Genomic DNA, 18,563 nt, shown 5'->3' with positions numbered 1-18,563 from the left:
GTAAAATACAAATGTAAGGAATAGGCAGAGTGGGGGCCCCAGGAGGTACTGGAACCAGAAAAAACAAGCTTTGGCATAGCCAATAGGTCTCCCCTTTGGGACCTTATAAGTGTTTAGCCATGCAACAGTTGATGTTGTTGCACCAAGGATATTGTGCTAAATAACTAAATACTCATAAGGTCCCAAAAGCGAGACCTGTTGGCTATGCCAATGCTGGTTTAATAGAGTTGTTCAGTTGTACATAATGTCTTCTTGGTTATATATTGGATAACAAAAATGCTTATAATACTTTTTTATTATAACTTTTCAACATGCTGCACAGCAGCCAATATCGCTGGCTAAATGCTTATAAGGTCCAAAAGGCAAGACCTATTGGTTATGCCAATGCTTGTTTCATAATAATTTCAATGTTACGTATCGAATGCTGTGAAAGCTAGATTCCAGAGTATGGTTTAAATTGTTAGTGGCTGCAGCCAGGTAATTTAACCAGAGATTGGTTTTTTGATCAAGGATAGCATGAATCTTCATCTTAAGTGTATCTTAATTCATTTTATGATAGTATTTAATCAAGGATGACACATAGTCCAAATTTTGTCTTAAAAGTCCAAATTCTAGGCGTGTCTTTGCCTGAATTGTGTATTGTGGTAGGCAAAAGATATGCAAATAGGTTTTACACTCAATTTTATCCATCAGTGGAGAAGGTTTCGAAGGGAATGGCAAGTGTCCATAATAGACCATTGAGATACGCTTTGCTTTTATTACACTAAGTATTGCTTCTGCTGTTGGACTATGAATCTGTGAATTGAGTTGGCAGAGGGCGAAAGTTAACTTGCTAGCCTTTTTTCCATAATTGTTTTGTGGGTGATCGCCGTAACTTTTGTTGAAAACCATATACCTAAATAGTTGTATGTTACAGCAAAGCCTATCTTTAATTGTCCTATGTTCGAGTGTTGTATCAACTTATTCTTCAATTTTCCAAAAATTATCACCTTGGTTTTGCCTGCATTTACTTGCAGTTTTTTGTCTAGGTGATGTTTCTACAGTTTGTCCAAGGTGCGTTGCATGCCTATTTTGGTTTGATCAAGAATAGCCAGTTCATCTGCTTAGTGGATGAGTTGAATCGCATGAGAACGAAGTATCAGTGAGAAGCTGTTGGATTTCAGTATTACGGTCCCCCCGTTAAGAACAAAATGTAAAGGTCTGTTTACAGAAAGAGAGCACTTGTGTAAGAATATAGTAAAAGGCTATGGTCCACGGGAGGGTCAAAGATATCCTGAACAGCCTAAAACAAATAAAGCTAGCAAATAGAAGACAAGCAAATGTGAATTACTAATTCTAAAGCCAGTGGTAAGCAATGGCCGAATGCATTCCCATGGAACCTTTCCAAATGTCCCCAAGAAGTCTTTATAAACTGCGCTATCTTGTAGACTTTGACTTAAAAAAATACAAAAAGTAGTGCAGAAAGTGGGCTTTGGGTTATCCGTCAACAGCCATTGGCTTTGATGTATTTTAAGGGTTTGTTATTGCATGGCTGAGCGGTCCTTCAACCCAAATGACATTTCGAGTATAGTTATACTGTTGCATTTGCCTTGCTATTAGGTATTGGTGGTACGTCTTTCAGTAATCCTATGTTACACTACAACTGTGTTATAAAAGCCCGTAGGCGTTCTTTGCTGGATTTAATTTGCTGACACTACATTTTATTTGCTGATTTGTGAATTTTTGTTTGGCACTTGATGCTTGGAAGCTTTAGCCTATCAAGTCACAGTACTAGTCTAATTAGTCTTGCATGTTTATATCCTTTACTTTGCTGCTGTTATTGCCTTCTGTTGGATTTAAAGCATTTTCGCCATAATGTAAAAATGTGTGTGCACGTAGGCTGTCTCAAAGATGTATTGAAAATACTGTTGCTTTGACAAAAGTACTTATTACACAAAATTTTGCTGTGCAAGCTTTGTAAATTCATCACTTACAACTTAAACTTCATCTTCAGACTCTTTTTCGCAACACTCTTCTTTGAGGGTACAACTTAACTCTGTTATTGCTGTCTGTTCAAAAAGGGGCCCTGTTCCCAGCTTCTATATTGTTGTAGCCCAAGAGGTTGATTGATTCTGGAATTTTCTTTCTTGGGCCATTGGGGGCTACACAGACAAAGTCGCCCCCAACTATCAACAAATACTTTCCCTAACAAAAAGCCACACCTCTTAGCATTGTCAGTGCTCACCTATATATAGACTGTGGCCATATACTGTACTCCTCTTGCACACTTTCCCAAGACCTTTGTGACTCCTTAGTGTCCCCTCTTCATGGAGGGGTGACAAGGAAGGCTAGCCTCTGGCACAGCAGTGTCCATTGTTCCTACTTCACTTCTTTGATCTGTAGCTGCCATTTTCTGTGTACGGTGTGAGAAAGAGCCTCTTTTGCACATTTAGCCCCCCCCCCACTTTTCTTTGGTTTTTATGTGGTTTCAAATGTAGTGCACAGGGTCCCTGCCAACCAGGTCCCCTGCGCCAGTGCTCCTTCCCTAAAACAAACACCCAATTGGTACCTCTGCCCCCTGTACGTCCCTACTAAATGGTACCCTGGGTACCTAGGTCCTCCCCCACCCCCACTGGGACCATGCCACTGCCCTTGCAGCCTGCATGCCCCTGTGAGAGAGAAAATGACAAAGTCAACATGGCACCCTGCCTGGGTGCCATGCCTGCTAGCGCTGCCTGACAGCATAGTTAAGTCACCCCTGTAACAGTCCTCCCAGCCCTAAGGCAGAATGCGCTATACTACAGGTGAGGGCATATCTGCATGAGCAGATATGCCCCTACAATATTGTGTACCATTTCCTAATGTTGTAAGTGCCAGTGAAACCATAGAGAGAACATGGGCTGGGAACCTGACAACTCGAGTTACACAGCACAATGATAGATCCACTGAAAATAGGAGTGTTTGGTACCAAACTACTCCTTTCAATAAATCCACACTGATGCCAGTGTGGGATTTATTGTACCGTGTACCCAGAGGGCATCTCAGAGGTGCCCCTGCAACTGTATCAACTCTGGTGTGGTCTCTGACCAGCTATAGGCAGCCAGCCACCACCCGACATGTTTCTGTACCCCTGGGTAGAGATCCCTTCTTCTTTTTGGGACTAGAAACAATGCAGATCCTGGGCAGAGGTGTCATGCCTCCTCCCCCAGGATGGGCCGGTGCTTGAAGAGGGAAGCTTCAAAGGTCTGCCGCCTTTGTAATGCAACCCCCAGCCTTTGCTGCTAGCAGCAGATGGCAGCCACTGAGTTAAACCCCCACTTTGGGTGGGAAAACCGGTGGGGTATGGGAGGTGAAGCACATATTTCATTCCTCGCCATCTTGACAATGGGGGGACGCCTCCAATTAGGGCTAGGTCTATGCCACCTCCCACAGGAGGGTAGCAAAATAGAGGGTGTAGTTACCCCAGGTAAAGTGCCCATTGTCCCTACCTGCTACTCCCCTAAACGCCTCCTAAATGTAGTATTTATGTGGCTACCCCAGACCTGGCACTCAAAATCAACGGACCGAAGAAGAATGCGGAAGACGACCACTGAAGGACCAGAACCTGATCCGATGCAGATAAAACTCGGCATGACCCCCGCCACCTGCAGCCGGTTTGACCCCCGGGCCTGTTGTTCTTCTAGAAACTCTGCAAGGCCTCCAAGAAACCCCAGAGACCTTCCAACCTTCGACAAAGTGCCAAGAACCTGCCTTTGGACTAGAGGATCTAGTCTCCGGTGTCTGCTGGTTCAAGAACCTCAGCAGTCGACGTGACTCACTGCTACAAAATAACTCCACGACCATGGTGAGGGACCAGCACTTGTGTCGACGCGACTCTGCCCTGTAAGAAGAAGGCATCCCAGCCTGGCGGCCTCCATGACCTCGGAGGATCCTCTCGGCTCAATGACCCAAGCTGTTCCCAGCTCCGGGCCCAAGAGCCCATACCCTCCTGTAAGTGGACCTGTAGGTCTCCTGCACCTCATGCACTGCCTGCCCGACCACAACCTCTCCATGACGGTCTGATAATGGAGAAACTGCTTCACTGAAATCTACTTCAGCTTGCTGCCGGTGACTGCGATGGTAACTGTGTTGGCGTTCTGCAGAATACCATCCCGCTTCCTTGCTAACCGCGGACCGTGAGGGCAAATATCATTGCCGGTATCGACCGCCACGGCGTAGATACTGAATCCCGCACCTTCTGGGATCCTCCAGTCCCCTGCAACCAACATTGTTATGAGTGTCGGTCTGAGCCACCTGAAGACTGTACTGGAACTGTAATTGGCGTACTTGCCTGTTACACCACATAATTGTTTTCCTCCACAGGATAATATTGAACTACTCTGAAATTGCACTGTCGACTTAACTGATTGCAAAGATCTTAAAATAAAGTACAAACATAGTATGATTTTCTAAAATTGGTCTGGATCTCCTTCTTGAGCCTTGTGTCCCTTATTAATCAATGTTGTGCAATAAATGTCTTACACTTCTCTGTGTTAGGCCTAAGGCTGCTCACCTACGCTACCACTAATGGAGCACTTTGGTTTTACATTGAGCACTTTTGGGGAATCCCTGGACTCTTTGCACTGTATTTTCACCTAATGGCAATATGATATGCAGGGCCAGCTTCTTACTTACAGCAACACCATGATAGGACTCAGTCTGTATTGCAGTGGGGTCCATCCTTGTGGAAACCTCTCTCTTGTTCCTTTCGAGTATGCATTCTAAAACATATCTCCAGTTTTAATATGTCCGAGATTCTCGCTTTGCCTCCAAGTGTGCACAAAGGCACCCCAAGTTTTGAGTTGATTCCATCTACAACGTCCTAATGTTTCCCCCAGTCACCCTGGTGAACTCGAAGTGCTGCCTGGACTCCCTGTTTCTGGGGGGCATGTCACAATCCTTTGAACCTTTTCCTCTTCTCCCATTGTTTACCCCTCGATGGTGCCCTCTGCGGCTTGCCTTCACGGAACATTTTCCTTTAATTCCTCCAACTTGCCAGATAGGGCCCTCCTCTGTGGCATCTAAAGGTCTGCCACCCTACGAGCATGTCCCCAAGAGAGACCCTCAAAGCGCCAACCTCAGCCTGGTCAAACTGTGCATCCCGTAGCAGGAGTGTTCTGTGGCTCTTAACCGACCAAGTACTCCTACCAGTTACCAGTGCTTAATTTGAGCCGGTGCTTTCCGGTGCTCGGCACCTGCACCAATTGCCCGCACTTGGAACAGCTTCTCATTTAAAGATGAGCAGGAAAACAGTTATTTAATAATTCAATGCATGTTTAAAACAACTACTACCAGCCACCCAAACCATTTTTAAAGCTTGGGGGCCTTGAACAGTGTGAATTCTCACACTCGTAGCAGTGTGATGGTTCTTAGTTGTGTAAGTTCTGTTGTTGGTAGCGCTGGCACTGGAAATGTGTGGTGCAAACTGCGGTGCATTCATCACGAGGGCCCCGGCACTTATTTGTTTACAAATTAAGCACTGCCAGTTACCATTCCTCAAGAAAACTATGCCCAATGGAAGATCCTGTGAGAATTCTTGCAAATGTTTAATCCATGTGTCAGACTGGAGCTTCATGGCGCTGTGGTCTATGCTTAAAAAATCTGACGTTTCAAAATTCAGGTATAAATGTAAGAATTCTTACTTCGAAAGTGAAGCAGTTGTGAAACACGACTGGGCTCTGTCATTTAACCCTACGCTTTTGGTTAAATGACAGAGTCCGTTGGTGTTTCGCAGCTGCCTCACTTTTGAGGGATCATGTGAATTCATTCCTTATGAAATAATTTTAGCACACAGCCCTACCTACAGTTAACAGAACGCTGAATGACTGGACATCCAGACTGTCCTTTTAAATACACGGCCCCGCCCTCCATTCCATGTAAGGTTCAGGATGCTAGCCTCGAGCCCGAGAGTGAGACTTTGTGAGCATTTGTGGTTTTGTTTGATTTGCACGCTTCGCATTCCTGTGTCGTCATCACCAGGTTGTTGGGTATGAATGGAAACCGCGCCCCATCACTGTTATTCATCAGCTGCTAAGCTCCAAATATACTTCTCTCCCAAAAATATTGACTGGTGTCCATGCACCGGCCCAGGTTTGCGTGTGAACAGCTACTTGGGTAGTTTGTTTGAGGCGAGTGAGTCACAGCATTGTTTCCGTTTTATGGCGGTAGAACCCCTGCTGCGGTTGTACTTTCTCTCGAGTCATCATGGTAATAAGAAGGCAGGGCCCACCCCAATTTCATCACCCTGCCTTAAAGCTTACCTCACCTTATTGTCTGTGGCGCCTGGCTGGACTTCAATGAACTAAAACTAACATTCTGTGCTATTTTAAAAAATATTACCGTGGAGGTGGTCGAACGAACTCATTGGGTAGGCGTATAATACTTTCTTTTTTTTTTTTTTTTTGGCAGATGTATATAGCGCGAACTTGACCCAAAGGTATTGGAGCGCTTTACATGAGCACCAGTTAACGTTACACAAGGACACAGTATTTTCTTTTCCCCGGTAGGAACGGGGAGATTAAGTGATTTGCCCAGAATCACAGAGTGTGGAGTAGACCCCGAGGCCCGAACCCTGGTTTCATGACCTCTTCAATAACTATATATTTGATATTGCACATTATGCTATGAGATAACAGATTGTATACTGAAGATTTTTTTCTCAGAGGGTTTCAAAGATGTTCTAGAAAGATCTGCATCTTTATAAGATATTATATGACCTTTGCTCCCTCTTTCAAATTAGATTTTCGTCACAGCTACTTGTTGCAAAAATGAAAAGGAAATTGAGATTTGTGGGAAAATGGTATGCTTGGCAAGTCTATGTTTTGTTTTAATCTCGATGTTGAAATTTTCAAGCCGAAAGGGGCTTCTGATTGACTTTTTTGCCATAAATCCGAAGAAGTCCCAGCTATTTATCTTATAACAGCCCAGTTGTTCATTAAAATGGGAAAAGTAAAGTATATTGGCGTGATTGTTGGCTCAGACTTACCCGCCAAATTTATTCAGTGGTCAAGTCCACCACTCTAAGAAATGAAAGACAGTGTCGAGCTTGGTAGATCCCCAGTAATGCAATTTTGAGTGTAATTTAACTGACGGGCCTCCCGAGGAATGGTCAGGTTGAGGTTTAGGCTGTTTAGAATTGAAAAACGACAAATTGATAAGTGTCACATCCAGGTTCAGAGGGTTAAAAACAAGTACACATCTTTAAAATTCCCAAAACATTAAGATTAGGGACAATCAGTTTTTACTTTTCTGTTTTTTAAGGCCAGTAAAATGGTTTGGGCAAAAAAAAATGTTTGTCTACCTTGAAACCCACGACGAAGACGGAAGAGAAAAGAAAGGCATACGGGGTCATAAAAAGGAATAGATGTAAAGATGGAAGCGAGGGAGAGAAGAGAAAGTGGGTAGTGGATTTATATGCGATAGGGTAAAAAAGAAAGAGGTAATGAGGAGCAGGCCAGGGGATACACTTATGGCTTGCTCGCTCATTATTTGGTGAGGTAGAAATATGCTGTTTCGTGTAGGGCCTGTGCTTGAGACTCCAACTGGTGCTTCTGTGCATGAAAACTATGGAGTTTTTTAGGTTTCATGCAGCATACAACCTTTGAATTTGCACGTGGAATCAAAACGTGGTGTCAAACACATATCAATCTGCCAGGAAACAGTTGTCCATCAGAGCTTTATGCTGTCTTTTGGGTCCATATTCCACAGTACCTTCTGTCAAACAAAAGGGTGTTCAAGGTAGTACGTTATCTTGCGCTTAAAGACTGCGACTGCATGTCCGCTGTTGGATTAGGTCTCTCCTGGCCTGCAAACAAGCAGTAACCAACTGACTACCTTGTCATTTCCCTGGCTTTGTGATGTGACATTGCTTTTTATACCAAGGATGTCTTTTAACCTCACCCGACCCTGCTAGAATCACCATATGGCTTTTCACTTGCACTTTATTAATTAATGTCGCCTATATGCTTGCAAATTATATGTGGGCACACCTCATTGATGAGAGTCTCCGCTCATAGCATAGGGGCTCAGTAGACTAAGGCATCCACTTCAGGAGTCTGTGTTTTTCCTCTTGGTCAGAGGTTCCAAATCTGGTGGATCCACTCGCCCTTTCATCCCTTCGAGGTCAATAAAACGAGTGCCATTGAGTTGGGTAAGGATAAGTATGTTGTTCAGCACAAGATGCCCTAATTTGTGTTAACCTATAGCTGGTGGTGCCCAGAGAGGCAGCAGTATCGAAGGTAGTATTTTCAGTGAAAGTTGACCAGTACAAAAGCAGACATTGAGGGCAACGATTATGACCGTGTGAATTTCAAAGACATCTTGGTCTTGCTGTATCTGAGACACTTCAGAGTAATTGTGCTTGTAGTCCTTGTTTTTCATTTCCCTTTTTTGCTTATTTAGAGACGGTGAATTCAGATACAGGCAACACCCTCAGACTTGACAAGATCAATGTGGAGCATCAGGAGAGCATTAAGACACCCACAATCACCTTCAAAGTTCAACAAAATCTGGGTAAGTCTCCAACAGAGGTCATATAATGTGTCACCTTTGTTGATATTCGTTGAGTTGACTTATAACTTCAGTGCTCATGACTCGAGTAACACACGCCATAGACTCCAGGATTTCATCATTTTTTTTTTTTTTACTTTGTTGCTTCTTTTTAGATAGCTTTTGTAATGTAATGTCACTGCCTGAATCGAGTGTTAAGGCTTGCACAAAAAACTGTCATAATATGTTGGCCTCTGATTTGGAATCAGAACATGACACTGTGGATTGTGATTTTCCCAGTTCATTCATTCCAAAGTCCTGACAAGTGAGAGGCTAATGCTTTTTCTCGTCCTCACTGAGATGTACTCCCAATCTTGCTTACCCTCCTAGGTGCAAGAGAAGTGGCTCAAAAGGATTCAGTCTACACTTGGTCCTCCGACCACTCACAAGAGCAAAAAGAAACACTACAACTCGCCTTCAACGTCCTACTTGTGGCACTAGACCTCAGAGCTCGACAGAGTCTGGTGTTGGAATCTCTAGCGCTGCATCCTTCGTTCACATTTGAGGGTCTCAGTGCTGCAGCCTGTTCAGGTATCCTTTTCCACCTCAACTGGTTCTAAACAGGTGGCAGCTTACATAAATTATGACCTTGAACTTTTTCAGTAGAATGCAAAGAAATCACAGCACAAAGTGCTGCTTTGCCATTGACGCCTGTGGCTCCAACCCAAACAATCATTTCTCGCGAGTGTAAGTTGAAGGTGCCATTGTTGGCTTCAGTGCCAGGCAGTTGCAGCCCCTGTGCCTCACCATCAGTGAATCTTTCTGGTTCGGAACTAATCTTAAAGCTGTTTAGAACACAACCATTCTGGATTGACTTCACTAAGATGGCTAGAAGAAAGAAAGCTTCTGAATAGCTACATGAGCTAGTGCCTTCACTTGAGACGCTCTCTAATCAGAAGTGATTTGTGATGTTTGAAGAGGCGTTTAGTGAATCCCTATTGCCTCTTCGCCTCTTTGTCAGCTGTGATACAGAAGAATCAAAAGTGGATCTTTTACTTCCTCCCACGAACTCTAATCCCATCCTGCTCGGTTATTTACAGACCTCAAGTGGAATAGATCCCTCACCCGACTTCCCTGTTCGATACGACACACTTTACGAGAAATCCTCAGTTGTAGCGGTCTGCCCTTATGAGGATTCTTGGTTCAGTGGCCATGCATGGAGAATGTCTTGCTCTCTTTAAAGAGACTCTGTTGAAGGTGATTCTTGCTGCATGGCAGAAAATGTCTGGCTTTCACCATTAAGAGGTGAAATGTAAACAATGCCCTTCCTCTGTGGATCCAGCCTTTGACTTTTGACCCACCTTTCTCATACTCTATCTGACGATCACACATTCGTTTTAAAAGGATTTTCGATTATTACTTGTCTAAAGATATGTTTTTATTCTGATCTGTGTGGAATTAGGTGAATTAATTAGGGGAAATCCCTAGAGGAAGAGCAGTACAGAGAGAAAGGAGGAAAGGGGTACAGTAAGTACTGCATTTTCCACCCAACTGCTTAGAAAAGCTGTTTACTTAAAGTCAATACTTTGCTGAGGATTTACATGAGATAACCACAACATGAGGAAATTAAGATGAACTTGCATCATGTGCGCTGCCTCGTGTTTTAATGCAGTGGATGTGTCACGTCCTGTGGTGTGATGTTTGTTTAGCTGAGCGGCCCTGCAACTATTGCGCACCTCTGACCCTTCAGCGTGGTTGAATATTTGTACCCAGATCCCATCCAACCCCTGGAGTAGTGTCAAAAGATGATACACTTGTGGGATGATGGAGGACAGAGCAAAAACAGTTATTTGGGTGAAAGGACTGAAGTCCTTACAGAGGTTTTAGCAATGGGCAGTCATCCATCGCAAGTGTGCTTAAATGTCATGCAAACCTTCAGTCTTGAAAGTGCCTTCCGGGTCAGACCACCCATTTTATGAATATCCACTAAGTAACAGGTGTACCCCTAATATGATGTAGGAAGAGCAATAGGGGAAAATACCAGTAATGCAAAAGATTTGCTCTGCCTTTCTAAATTATAATAAAGAAGCTAAATTGTCGTGATATCAAAAAATCACTCAGGCTAGACCGAATGAAAAACACAGGAAAGATGGACCAACTAGGATTGACAATATTTATTTGTGTCTTTGTTGATATATACAAAAGTAACTAAATATCAAAATTCATTGATATAATGTAAAAAACATATACAAAATCAATTATGGCCCCATCAGAAAGGTCATTTAAATGGACAGCCTAACGTATCTCATTCGTACAAACATGCATACGATACAACCATTCACAACCTAATTCTGTGCAACACATTCATCTCCAAGGCATACAATCTATGTCAACAAAATAGTCTCAACAGTAAGTTGGTATACATTGTTGGGGTCGATCTGAAAGTCAAAGGAAACAACAGGTCCTGTTTTTACATTACATTATATCAATGAATTTTGATATTTAGTTACTTTTGTATATATCAACAAAGACAAAAATAAATATTGTCAATCCTAGTTGGTCCATCTTTCCTGTGTTTTTCATTCGGTCTAGCCTGAGTGATTTTTTGATATCACGACAATTTAGCTTCTTTATTATTATTTAAAAAGGCAGAGCAAATCTTTTGCATTGCTCACCCATTATATGAACACTGTAGGGAAGTCTGCTTTCTCCTAAAGAAATGGAAAATGTAGGTGTCCTGCTGCTTTATTTATCGATATACATTGGCTATTAATAGCCTATCAAGGATTAACTATGGATGACCATGTTTTGGCTGTGTTATTTAAAGTACATGTGATTGGAATTAACTATGATTGGCGAGAGTACGTGAAATAATTCAAAAGTGCCATGAAAGAAAATGAAGCTTGAAGATTGATTGGATCAGAGCTGTGGTGTGATTTGGTGAATGATTGCCTGTTGCGTGCTACCTGTAGGCTTGACAAGAAGATGTCTCATGGCCTGCCTAACATGGCATGGGTGTCACCATTTCTGTTTCCTTTCTTTGCTTCCTAAGCCTGACATTCTTGCGAATAATCTTGGAGGAGTTCCCAAGTCCTAACAAGAAGATATTTTGCTTCCAGGCTTTGAAGTCTCCTCCTGATGTCATTCACGACGAACCAATTCTACTATTAACCTAAAACATGTTTTTTTTGCAAGCTTACTCTCATGCCTAATAGTTATTCATTCTGTGTTAAGGTTTCCAATATCAGCTGTGTAGCACCAAGAAAATGGGTGTCTGAGCACTTTACAAATAGTTATAAGAAAACAAGAGATAGTTTCTGACAAACTTCACCTTCAGACCATGTTAGCTGCGTTATCACTTTTGAGCGCGCTTATTCAGAGTGTAGTTGAGTGACAGGTCTGATAAAGTATTCGCTTCACTCACTATGTACCTCCCTGATAAATATTTGAACAGTAGCAAGTGACTTATTAATGTGGTTAGCTTGTCAGATTTTTAAAAGTATTTACATCTATTCACATATCTCCAGGGTGTGCATGTGTGATTGCGTGCACACGTGCATGCATATAGTTTCCGTTAGTATGGGATAGAAGGTTAATTGTAACCACTACATTCAGATTTGGTCACACTTTGAAATTCTAGTTTCACAGAATTGAGTAATTTGGTCTTGATGAACTTTCCTGCTGCAGTGAAGTATGTTTTCTGCAAAGAGTGCTCTAAAATATAATGATTATGATGGATAATGATAAATGTGAACATTTGGGGATCACCTAATGTGATGTTGACCGTAGTTTCTTATTTGCTGTTCAAAATATGCATGTTGAACGCGGGTAGAACGTTATTACAAAAGCTTTTTAATCAGCTCCAAATAAGAACCTGTATGCAGGCACTGATCCACAGCCTCAATGGGCACAATATCAAGCTGAACTGCAAATTTGTTAAATTTATGGACCACTTTCTAAAGCGAAGTGAGGCATATAGGGCATGTGTACGAACGTTCTATTTTGCATTTCATAAATAGCGAATCCCAAGAATTAGAAAACAGAGATTTTCTAATAGCGATTCCTTCAGAGTAAGAATCACTATTAGGAAATCGCAAATGAGGAAATGCAAAGCCAAGGGTGCCTATGGGCTTAAGGCCTCCCTTGATGCACCCCACAACAAGTGGTGGACATGTAAAGTGCACAAATGCCCTAGGGGCTTGTGCGCTCTACATGGCACTCTAAAAAATGCATTTTGGGTGCGTTTTTTAGAATTGCACATGGTTACTATCAACTTGGAGTCGATGGGAATAGCATTTCCTAAATGCCCGTTTCGCATTTAGGAAATGCTTTGTACATGTGCTTAGAAAATAGGAAATCGCTATGTGCGATTTCCTATTTAGGTAATCGCAAAATGCTATTCCCTGCCTGCCTTTGTACATATGGAAAGGCAATTTAGCATTTCTTAATGAACCAAAACCGCGATTCAGTCTGTTATGAAATGATGAATCCTTTCGTACATATAGCCCTGAATCTCTATCCTCCAAACTAATCATGTGACTTTCAAAACTTAAATCCTGTTAAATGAATTGGTTTAATCCCATCCTTTCTTAGACTTATTGAAAGATATTGATAATTATTTTAATGAAGAGCTTTACAATTTTACCTAATATTATGCAGTCAGTTTTTTAAAACTAATTTTGATAAATATATGTTGTAATGGTTTTTATCAGCCATCCAGTATAAAGCTGATGTAAGTACAGCTGTGAACGCAGTGTCAATGGGTTATAAATGCAAATGATGATATCTTGGTTCAACATCCATTGAATGTTATGTATTTAGCACAATGCGCTGTTACAGAAGACTGTGCCTATGACAAGGGATAACGATGACGATCCTCAGGAGGATAATTATTCCCACAGTAGTCTGTTAGAATTCTCTGTTTTAGCGGTAGAGAAAGTTAATGACTTACTACTCTCCACAAAATCTGGATCGCCTTTGGACCCGTGTCCTCCATCAATTCTGCACTTGGTTTCTGACCTAATTAACACACATATTACCCCTCTCCTGAATGAGGTAATTAGCACCGGTGTTTACCCTCAGCAATGGAAAAAGGCCTGCATCAGGCCGATCATTAGAAAGCCACCCTAGATCCTGCTGAGGTAAAGAACTACCGCCCAATATCTTGTCTCCCATTACCATCTAAAATTCTAGAAAAGGCCATCAACATAGAACTTATGAATTATCTGGGTGATGGCCTCCTCCCAGCATGGCTTTAGAGCAAGACATTCCACCAAATCGGCTTCGATAATGGCGACAGATGAAATTCACAAAGTGGTGAATGAGGGGGGCAGAGCCGTCCTCATCCTGCTAGATCTATCGGCAGCATTTGACACCGTGAATCACACGGTGTTGGTGCGGCGGCTGAAGACAGCATGTATTAGAGGAACGGCTCTAGCTCTCCTGTCATCCTTTCTGGCTTCTAGGGAACAACTGATCCACTGGGAAGGTTTGAAGTCTGCAAACCTGTGCTTTCCTTGTGGAGTCCCGCAGGGGTCAGCTCTGTTGCCAACACTTTTTAACATCTATGTTACCCCTCTTGCCAAATTAATTAAACAGCATGGATTTAACCTGGTGTCATATGCTGAAGACACACAGATAGTGGTGTCGGTCTCACAGAGGGTGGACATTACAGCGGCACAGTTCTATGGATGTCTTACTGGAGTCATGGCCTGGATGAACGCAAACTTCCTTAAACTTAATACTGATAAGACCGAGGTTATTCAGTTTGGGAAGGGCCCCTCAATCTGGAGTCAACATTGGTGGCCTGCGGGGGCTGGGCGTTGTCGAACTCCGGTGATGAAGGCTAAGAATCTAGGCTTCACATTTGACTGCGAATTAAAGGTCGGGAAGCAAATCAACCAAGTAACCTCTGCTTGCTTTTTCACCCTGAACGTTCTGTCCAAAATCCTGCCGTTTATCCCATTCACGTTAAGGAAAACGGTAATTAGAGCCATGGTACTTTCTCGAATCGACTACGGGAATGCACTATACCCAGGTATAGACAAAGGTCAAATTGCAAAATTAAAATCCATACAGAATGCGGCAGCCCGTGTGCTGCTCGCTCTTCCCTAATACCATCCCACGTCTACCAGCATCAGACAGCTCCACTGGCTTACCATCCCAGAAAGAGTAAAATTCAAAGCCCTCTGCCTAGTGCAAAAGGCGCTATACGGAGGTTGTGCTATTGACATCCAAAACTATTTTCTTAGTACAATCCTCTGAGTAGCCTGAGATCCGCCAACACAGGGCTGGTACTCGTGCCCAGAATAAAAAAGGCTAAATGGGGTGGTAAGAGCTTTTCTCATTTAGCTGCAAAGTTGTGGAATTCCCTCCCCCCACAGCAGAGACTGCAATCCAACAGGAATATCTTCAGGAAACAGGTTAAGACCTGGCTGTTTCCTAAGCGCTCTTGAATAATTAAAAACACCCGGAGTAGTATGAACCTATCTTAGCGCCAAGACACCTCGGCAATCGAGCGCTTTATAAATACATTAGTCAGTCAGTCAGTTACAAACTTGGTCTTGGATGTTCAGGTAATGTCATCCATGGTAATTCAGGCTTATTGTAAAGGTCAGCCTATCTAAACCTTTCATAAGAACAGACACTTGTTCCTATTTACTAGGTTAGCGCTCTTACCTAGAGCCATTATGAGAGATGATTGTTGAGCTGGGGAGATAAACAAGATATTTTCTCTCTGTAATGTCTTCTTTTTGTCTAGGAGGCTTTTGAAAGGAGATGTTATGCTAATTGAAACCCCATAAATAGCTTCAGGTCAGCCTTTCAGTAAACTGGGGCTGGTTTGCTCTCTCCTGTTTACAGATCAACAGCAAAAGCCTACCACATATTGTGCTATAGTATTCCCTACATGCCCAAACTCATCCTGACCTTTGAGGTACACAGTTATCCAACAGCAACGGGTATTCTGCCAACTATGTCCAGCAGGCTGGACTGGACTACCACATCAGGCTGCAGAATTTAGGTGATTGAACAATAAAAGGGCTATATTTGCAGTTTTCTACGAAAAGTTAAAGCTGTTGGAATGAGGTAAACATGGGCTGGAAGTGGCTTCTCCAGTCTGGGACCCTGTTTTGAAGTTTGCCTTAAAAAGGAGCCCGTCATGAAAGAAAACAGAAGGAACTCTGGGCAGATTTAGAGTCTGGTAAAAGCCAGACATCTGCCAAAAACCTGAGGATGTCTCACCCACTCTGTTTAGAGTGTATTGATATCTATGCACAGTAAATAGGGTGCATGGAACCTCTGCTTCTTTTTGGCAGATGTCCTGCATCTGTCCGACTCTAAATCAGGCCCAATGGAGAGCCTTCAAGGAGTGGCAGATGTGGGTGCATGGGTCTAGAGATAGAAGTCAGCTTTGCAGTTGAGGTCTGACTTCTCTGGGGCCATCACATGGTTGAGAATGGAATCCTGTGATACAGACCATTTGTGTAATCATACTTATTGATTCACAGAATATGAATTTCCATTCGAAAATGTTTTTAGTATGAACAAATCTACTTACAGAGGTGGGTTTTGAACGTCCAAAGGTGGGGACACCTGCCCAGGTGTAAACACTCACAGACCTATCTTTGTGTGCATTCCTTAACTTTTGTAGGGTACTTTTCCAACCTGTACACAGTTGGAGTTTCACTTATGTCAAGGGGCACATGAATTCAGTGGAACTGGTGGAATATAGAACAGGGCATTCTCTATGAGGACAAATACTTGCTTGTGGCGAAAATAGATATTTTATAGTCCAGATGCACTTCACCGTGCCATTTCCACGTGTGGAAATATACACGTACATTTCTATGTGCAAAAATATTTACACTTTTAAGGACTTCTGGGAATCTGCAACAGTCGCAAGTTCTCAGGGAGTACTTCTGGAACCCTTTGAGAATAACAAAAAAGTGGAAGTTTACTAAAAAAAAGCTTTGTGTGAAACTTTGTGAGTAAATGTCTGGCGGGCTTTGTGCATGAGGCCATAAGATTTTACTCGTCTTTTACGATCCAAGTAATTCGCTACACCAAACCAGGAAGAGAGAAGCAAGTAGGCCTTGCCCTGTTTGCTCCTAGTGTACAACAGTTGTGCTTCCATGCCACACATACCTTTTCAGGCTTCAGAGCTACTGTGTTTGTGAAACATTTGCAGAATAACCTGTGATACTGACACGCTTCCAAAGCAAGCAGAGATACTGCCTTGATGCTTTCCCCACAGGGAAGGATTGAATTGTCTGTTTCTTTTAACGATTAATGGAGTGTGTAGCTTTTTGAGAAGTGTTTCAGACAGCTTGTAATGTGAAGCTAATTATAAAGCTTACATCTCAGCGAGGAGATTTAAGGTTGCATGTATGTCATTCCTGAGTGATAACTTGTATGCCTTTCCTTGGCTGACGTCTCTCTCTCTTTTGTTCTTTTTTCAGGTGTGGTTCTAGCAGCTGCATGTGCCCTTCTGGCTACAGCCATCTCTCTGCATTACTACATCAACTAGACTTCCAGGCCAAGGAGGGAATCACCATGGCACGGCTGACCAGTCTTTACATGCCCGTACATCTGATTGCAGGAGTAACAGCTTTCTGAAACTCGAGCACTAGCAACCAGAGTGGGTGGCACAAAATATTTGCTAGGTGTGTCATGGTGAAGCAACTAGCTGCTTTCTCGTTAGAACTGACGGAAACTATTGGTGACTGTGCGCCAGGCATTTGCTGCTCCCAGGAAGGCATATTTTAACTTGTTGAATGGAGAGGTGCGCTCTCTACCACTCCAGCAGCCTTCAGAAACAAGAACTCGAAGTGAAACTACTTGGTTACCTGTTTTCAAAATTCTGAACTGTACTCTTGCACCAGAAGAGAGAGCATGTCTATGCCTCATTACTTAAAGATTGTTTTAAGACGGCGAGTGATAAAGTTCTCCCTGTGTGCAATGGTGGCAGATGACCCTAGTTGTTTATGGTATCATCTGCAGACCAGAGATCTATATGGTCACAGCATGTCTGTCTGACGGTTCTGGAGAATCTTGATACTGAGACATTGTGTACTGCTAAACAGGGCTGGACGCTGCTGGTGACCCATTCTCACAACTAGCAGTGCATCTTCATAAGTATTTAAAACCTTTCTAATGTAATGGCAAATTAAGATTATGGAAAAGGTGGTGACAAAATAGCATTAAACTGCTTTAAATAAAAATCTGAATATAATTTAACTATTTTTACCCACCTAATACAGTGCATGATGCTATAACTTGCTGCGGAGTTGCAGGTAGTGTCTGGCTCTTACTAAGTGGCTGCTTTTGGACTCCCAATAGGGTTGACACTTTTCAATTTCCTTTGAATATCTCGAGTGGAATTTTCCAATGAGCTAAACTCTAAGAAATAATCGGAGCATCTATTTTCTAGTGGGTCGTTCAGTTGGTTGTAGACACTGCATATCACTTGCTACGCCAACCACCAAGGGCATGAGTGGCAATGACCAAAGTTGACCACCTTTCATCTATTCTGTAGGCCAAAACGGTGTGCTTTGCATCATTGCCTTTGGAGGTACTGAAGTGGTTCCTCAAACACATTAACATGGTATTTTATTCTAGAATCACTGGGGAATGGATGTATGCCCTGAAAAAGCAAGTCCGAAAGAGACCAGTCTGTCTTCTGATTGCTCATCAGAGATTGGTTGACATATTGCTTATAATAACAGTAAAAATGTATTAACATTGTAGGAAGTTAGCATACTTTTTTGATATGCAGAGGACATGGACACACAGTTTTTGATAGTTAAGGACATGAAGACCACCCAATCTGGCATACTAGCTTAACCTACCGTAAGGCTGTAGAGCCTGCATTCTCTGTAGCTGTGACTGTTTCTTTACTCTATAATCACTCCCCACTGTCTGCCTAAATCTGTTTTTATTTATGTGACTAGGTTTGTCTGACCAGTTTTACAAGGATGCTGTGCAAGGCATTTTCGTGATCCTTGATTCACTATGGTGCCACGTGTAGACAAATTGACATTACAGACCCCATGAAAGGG

The 18,563-nt window shown here is 42.6% G+C and overlaps 1 protein-coding gene across 7 annotated transcripts in view; it reads left to right on the top strand.

Moving 5' to 3' along the window:
- ODR4 (odr-4 GPCR localization factor homolog) overlaps positions 1-17,739 on the top strand; it is a 185,735-nt gene extending 167,996 nt beyond the window's left edge. For all 7 annotated transcript variants that reach the window (XM_085601665.1, XM_085601668.1, XM_085601669.1 and 4 more), the window contains 2 exons: positions 8,419-8,529; positions 16,965-17,739. In XM_085601665.1, the coding sequence (XP_085457791.1) occupies positions 8,419-8,529; positions 16,965-17,032 (179 nt within the window). In that variant the 3' untranslated portion in view covers positions 17,033-17,739. The remainder of the gene's footprint in view (positions 1-8,418; positions 8,530-16,964) is intronic.
- Positions 17,740-18,563: the final 824 nt, after the last annotated feature.

The sequence above is a fragment of the Triturus cristatus genome, chromosome 4_2, assembly GCF_964204655.1.
Source record: "Triturus cristatus chromosome 4_2, aTriCri1.1, whole genome shotgun sequence".
Taxonomy (NCBI): domain Eukaryota; kingdom Metazoa; phylum Chordata; class Amphibia; order Caudata; family Salamandridae; genus Triturus; species Triturus cristatus.
The sequence above is the reverse complement of the archived record's forward strand: the minus strand, read 5'-3'. Positions and strand labels throughout refer to the sequence as shown.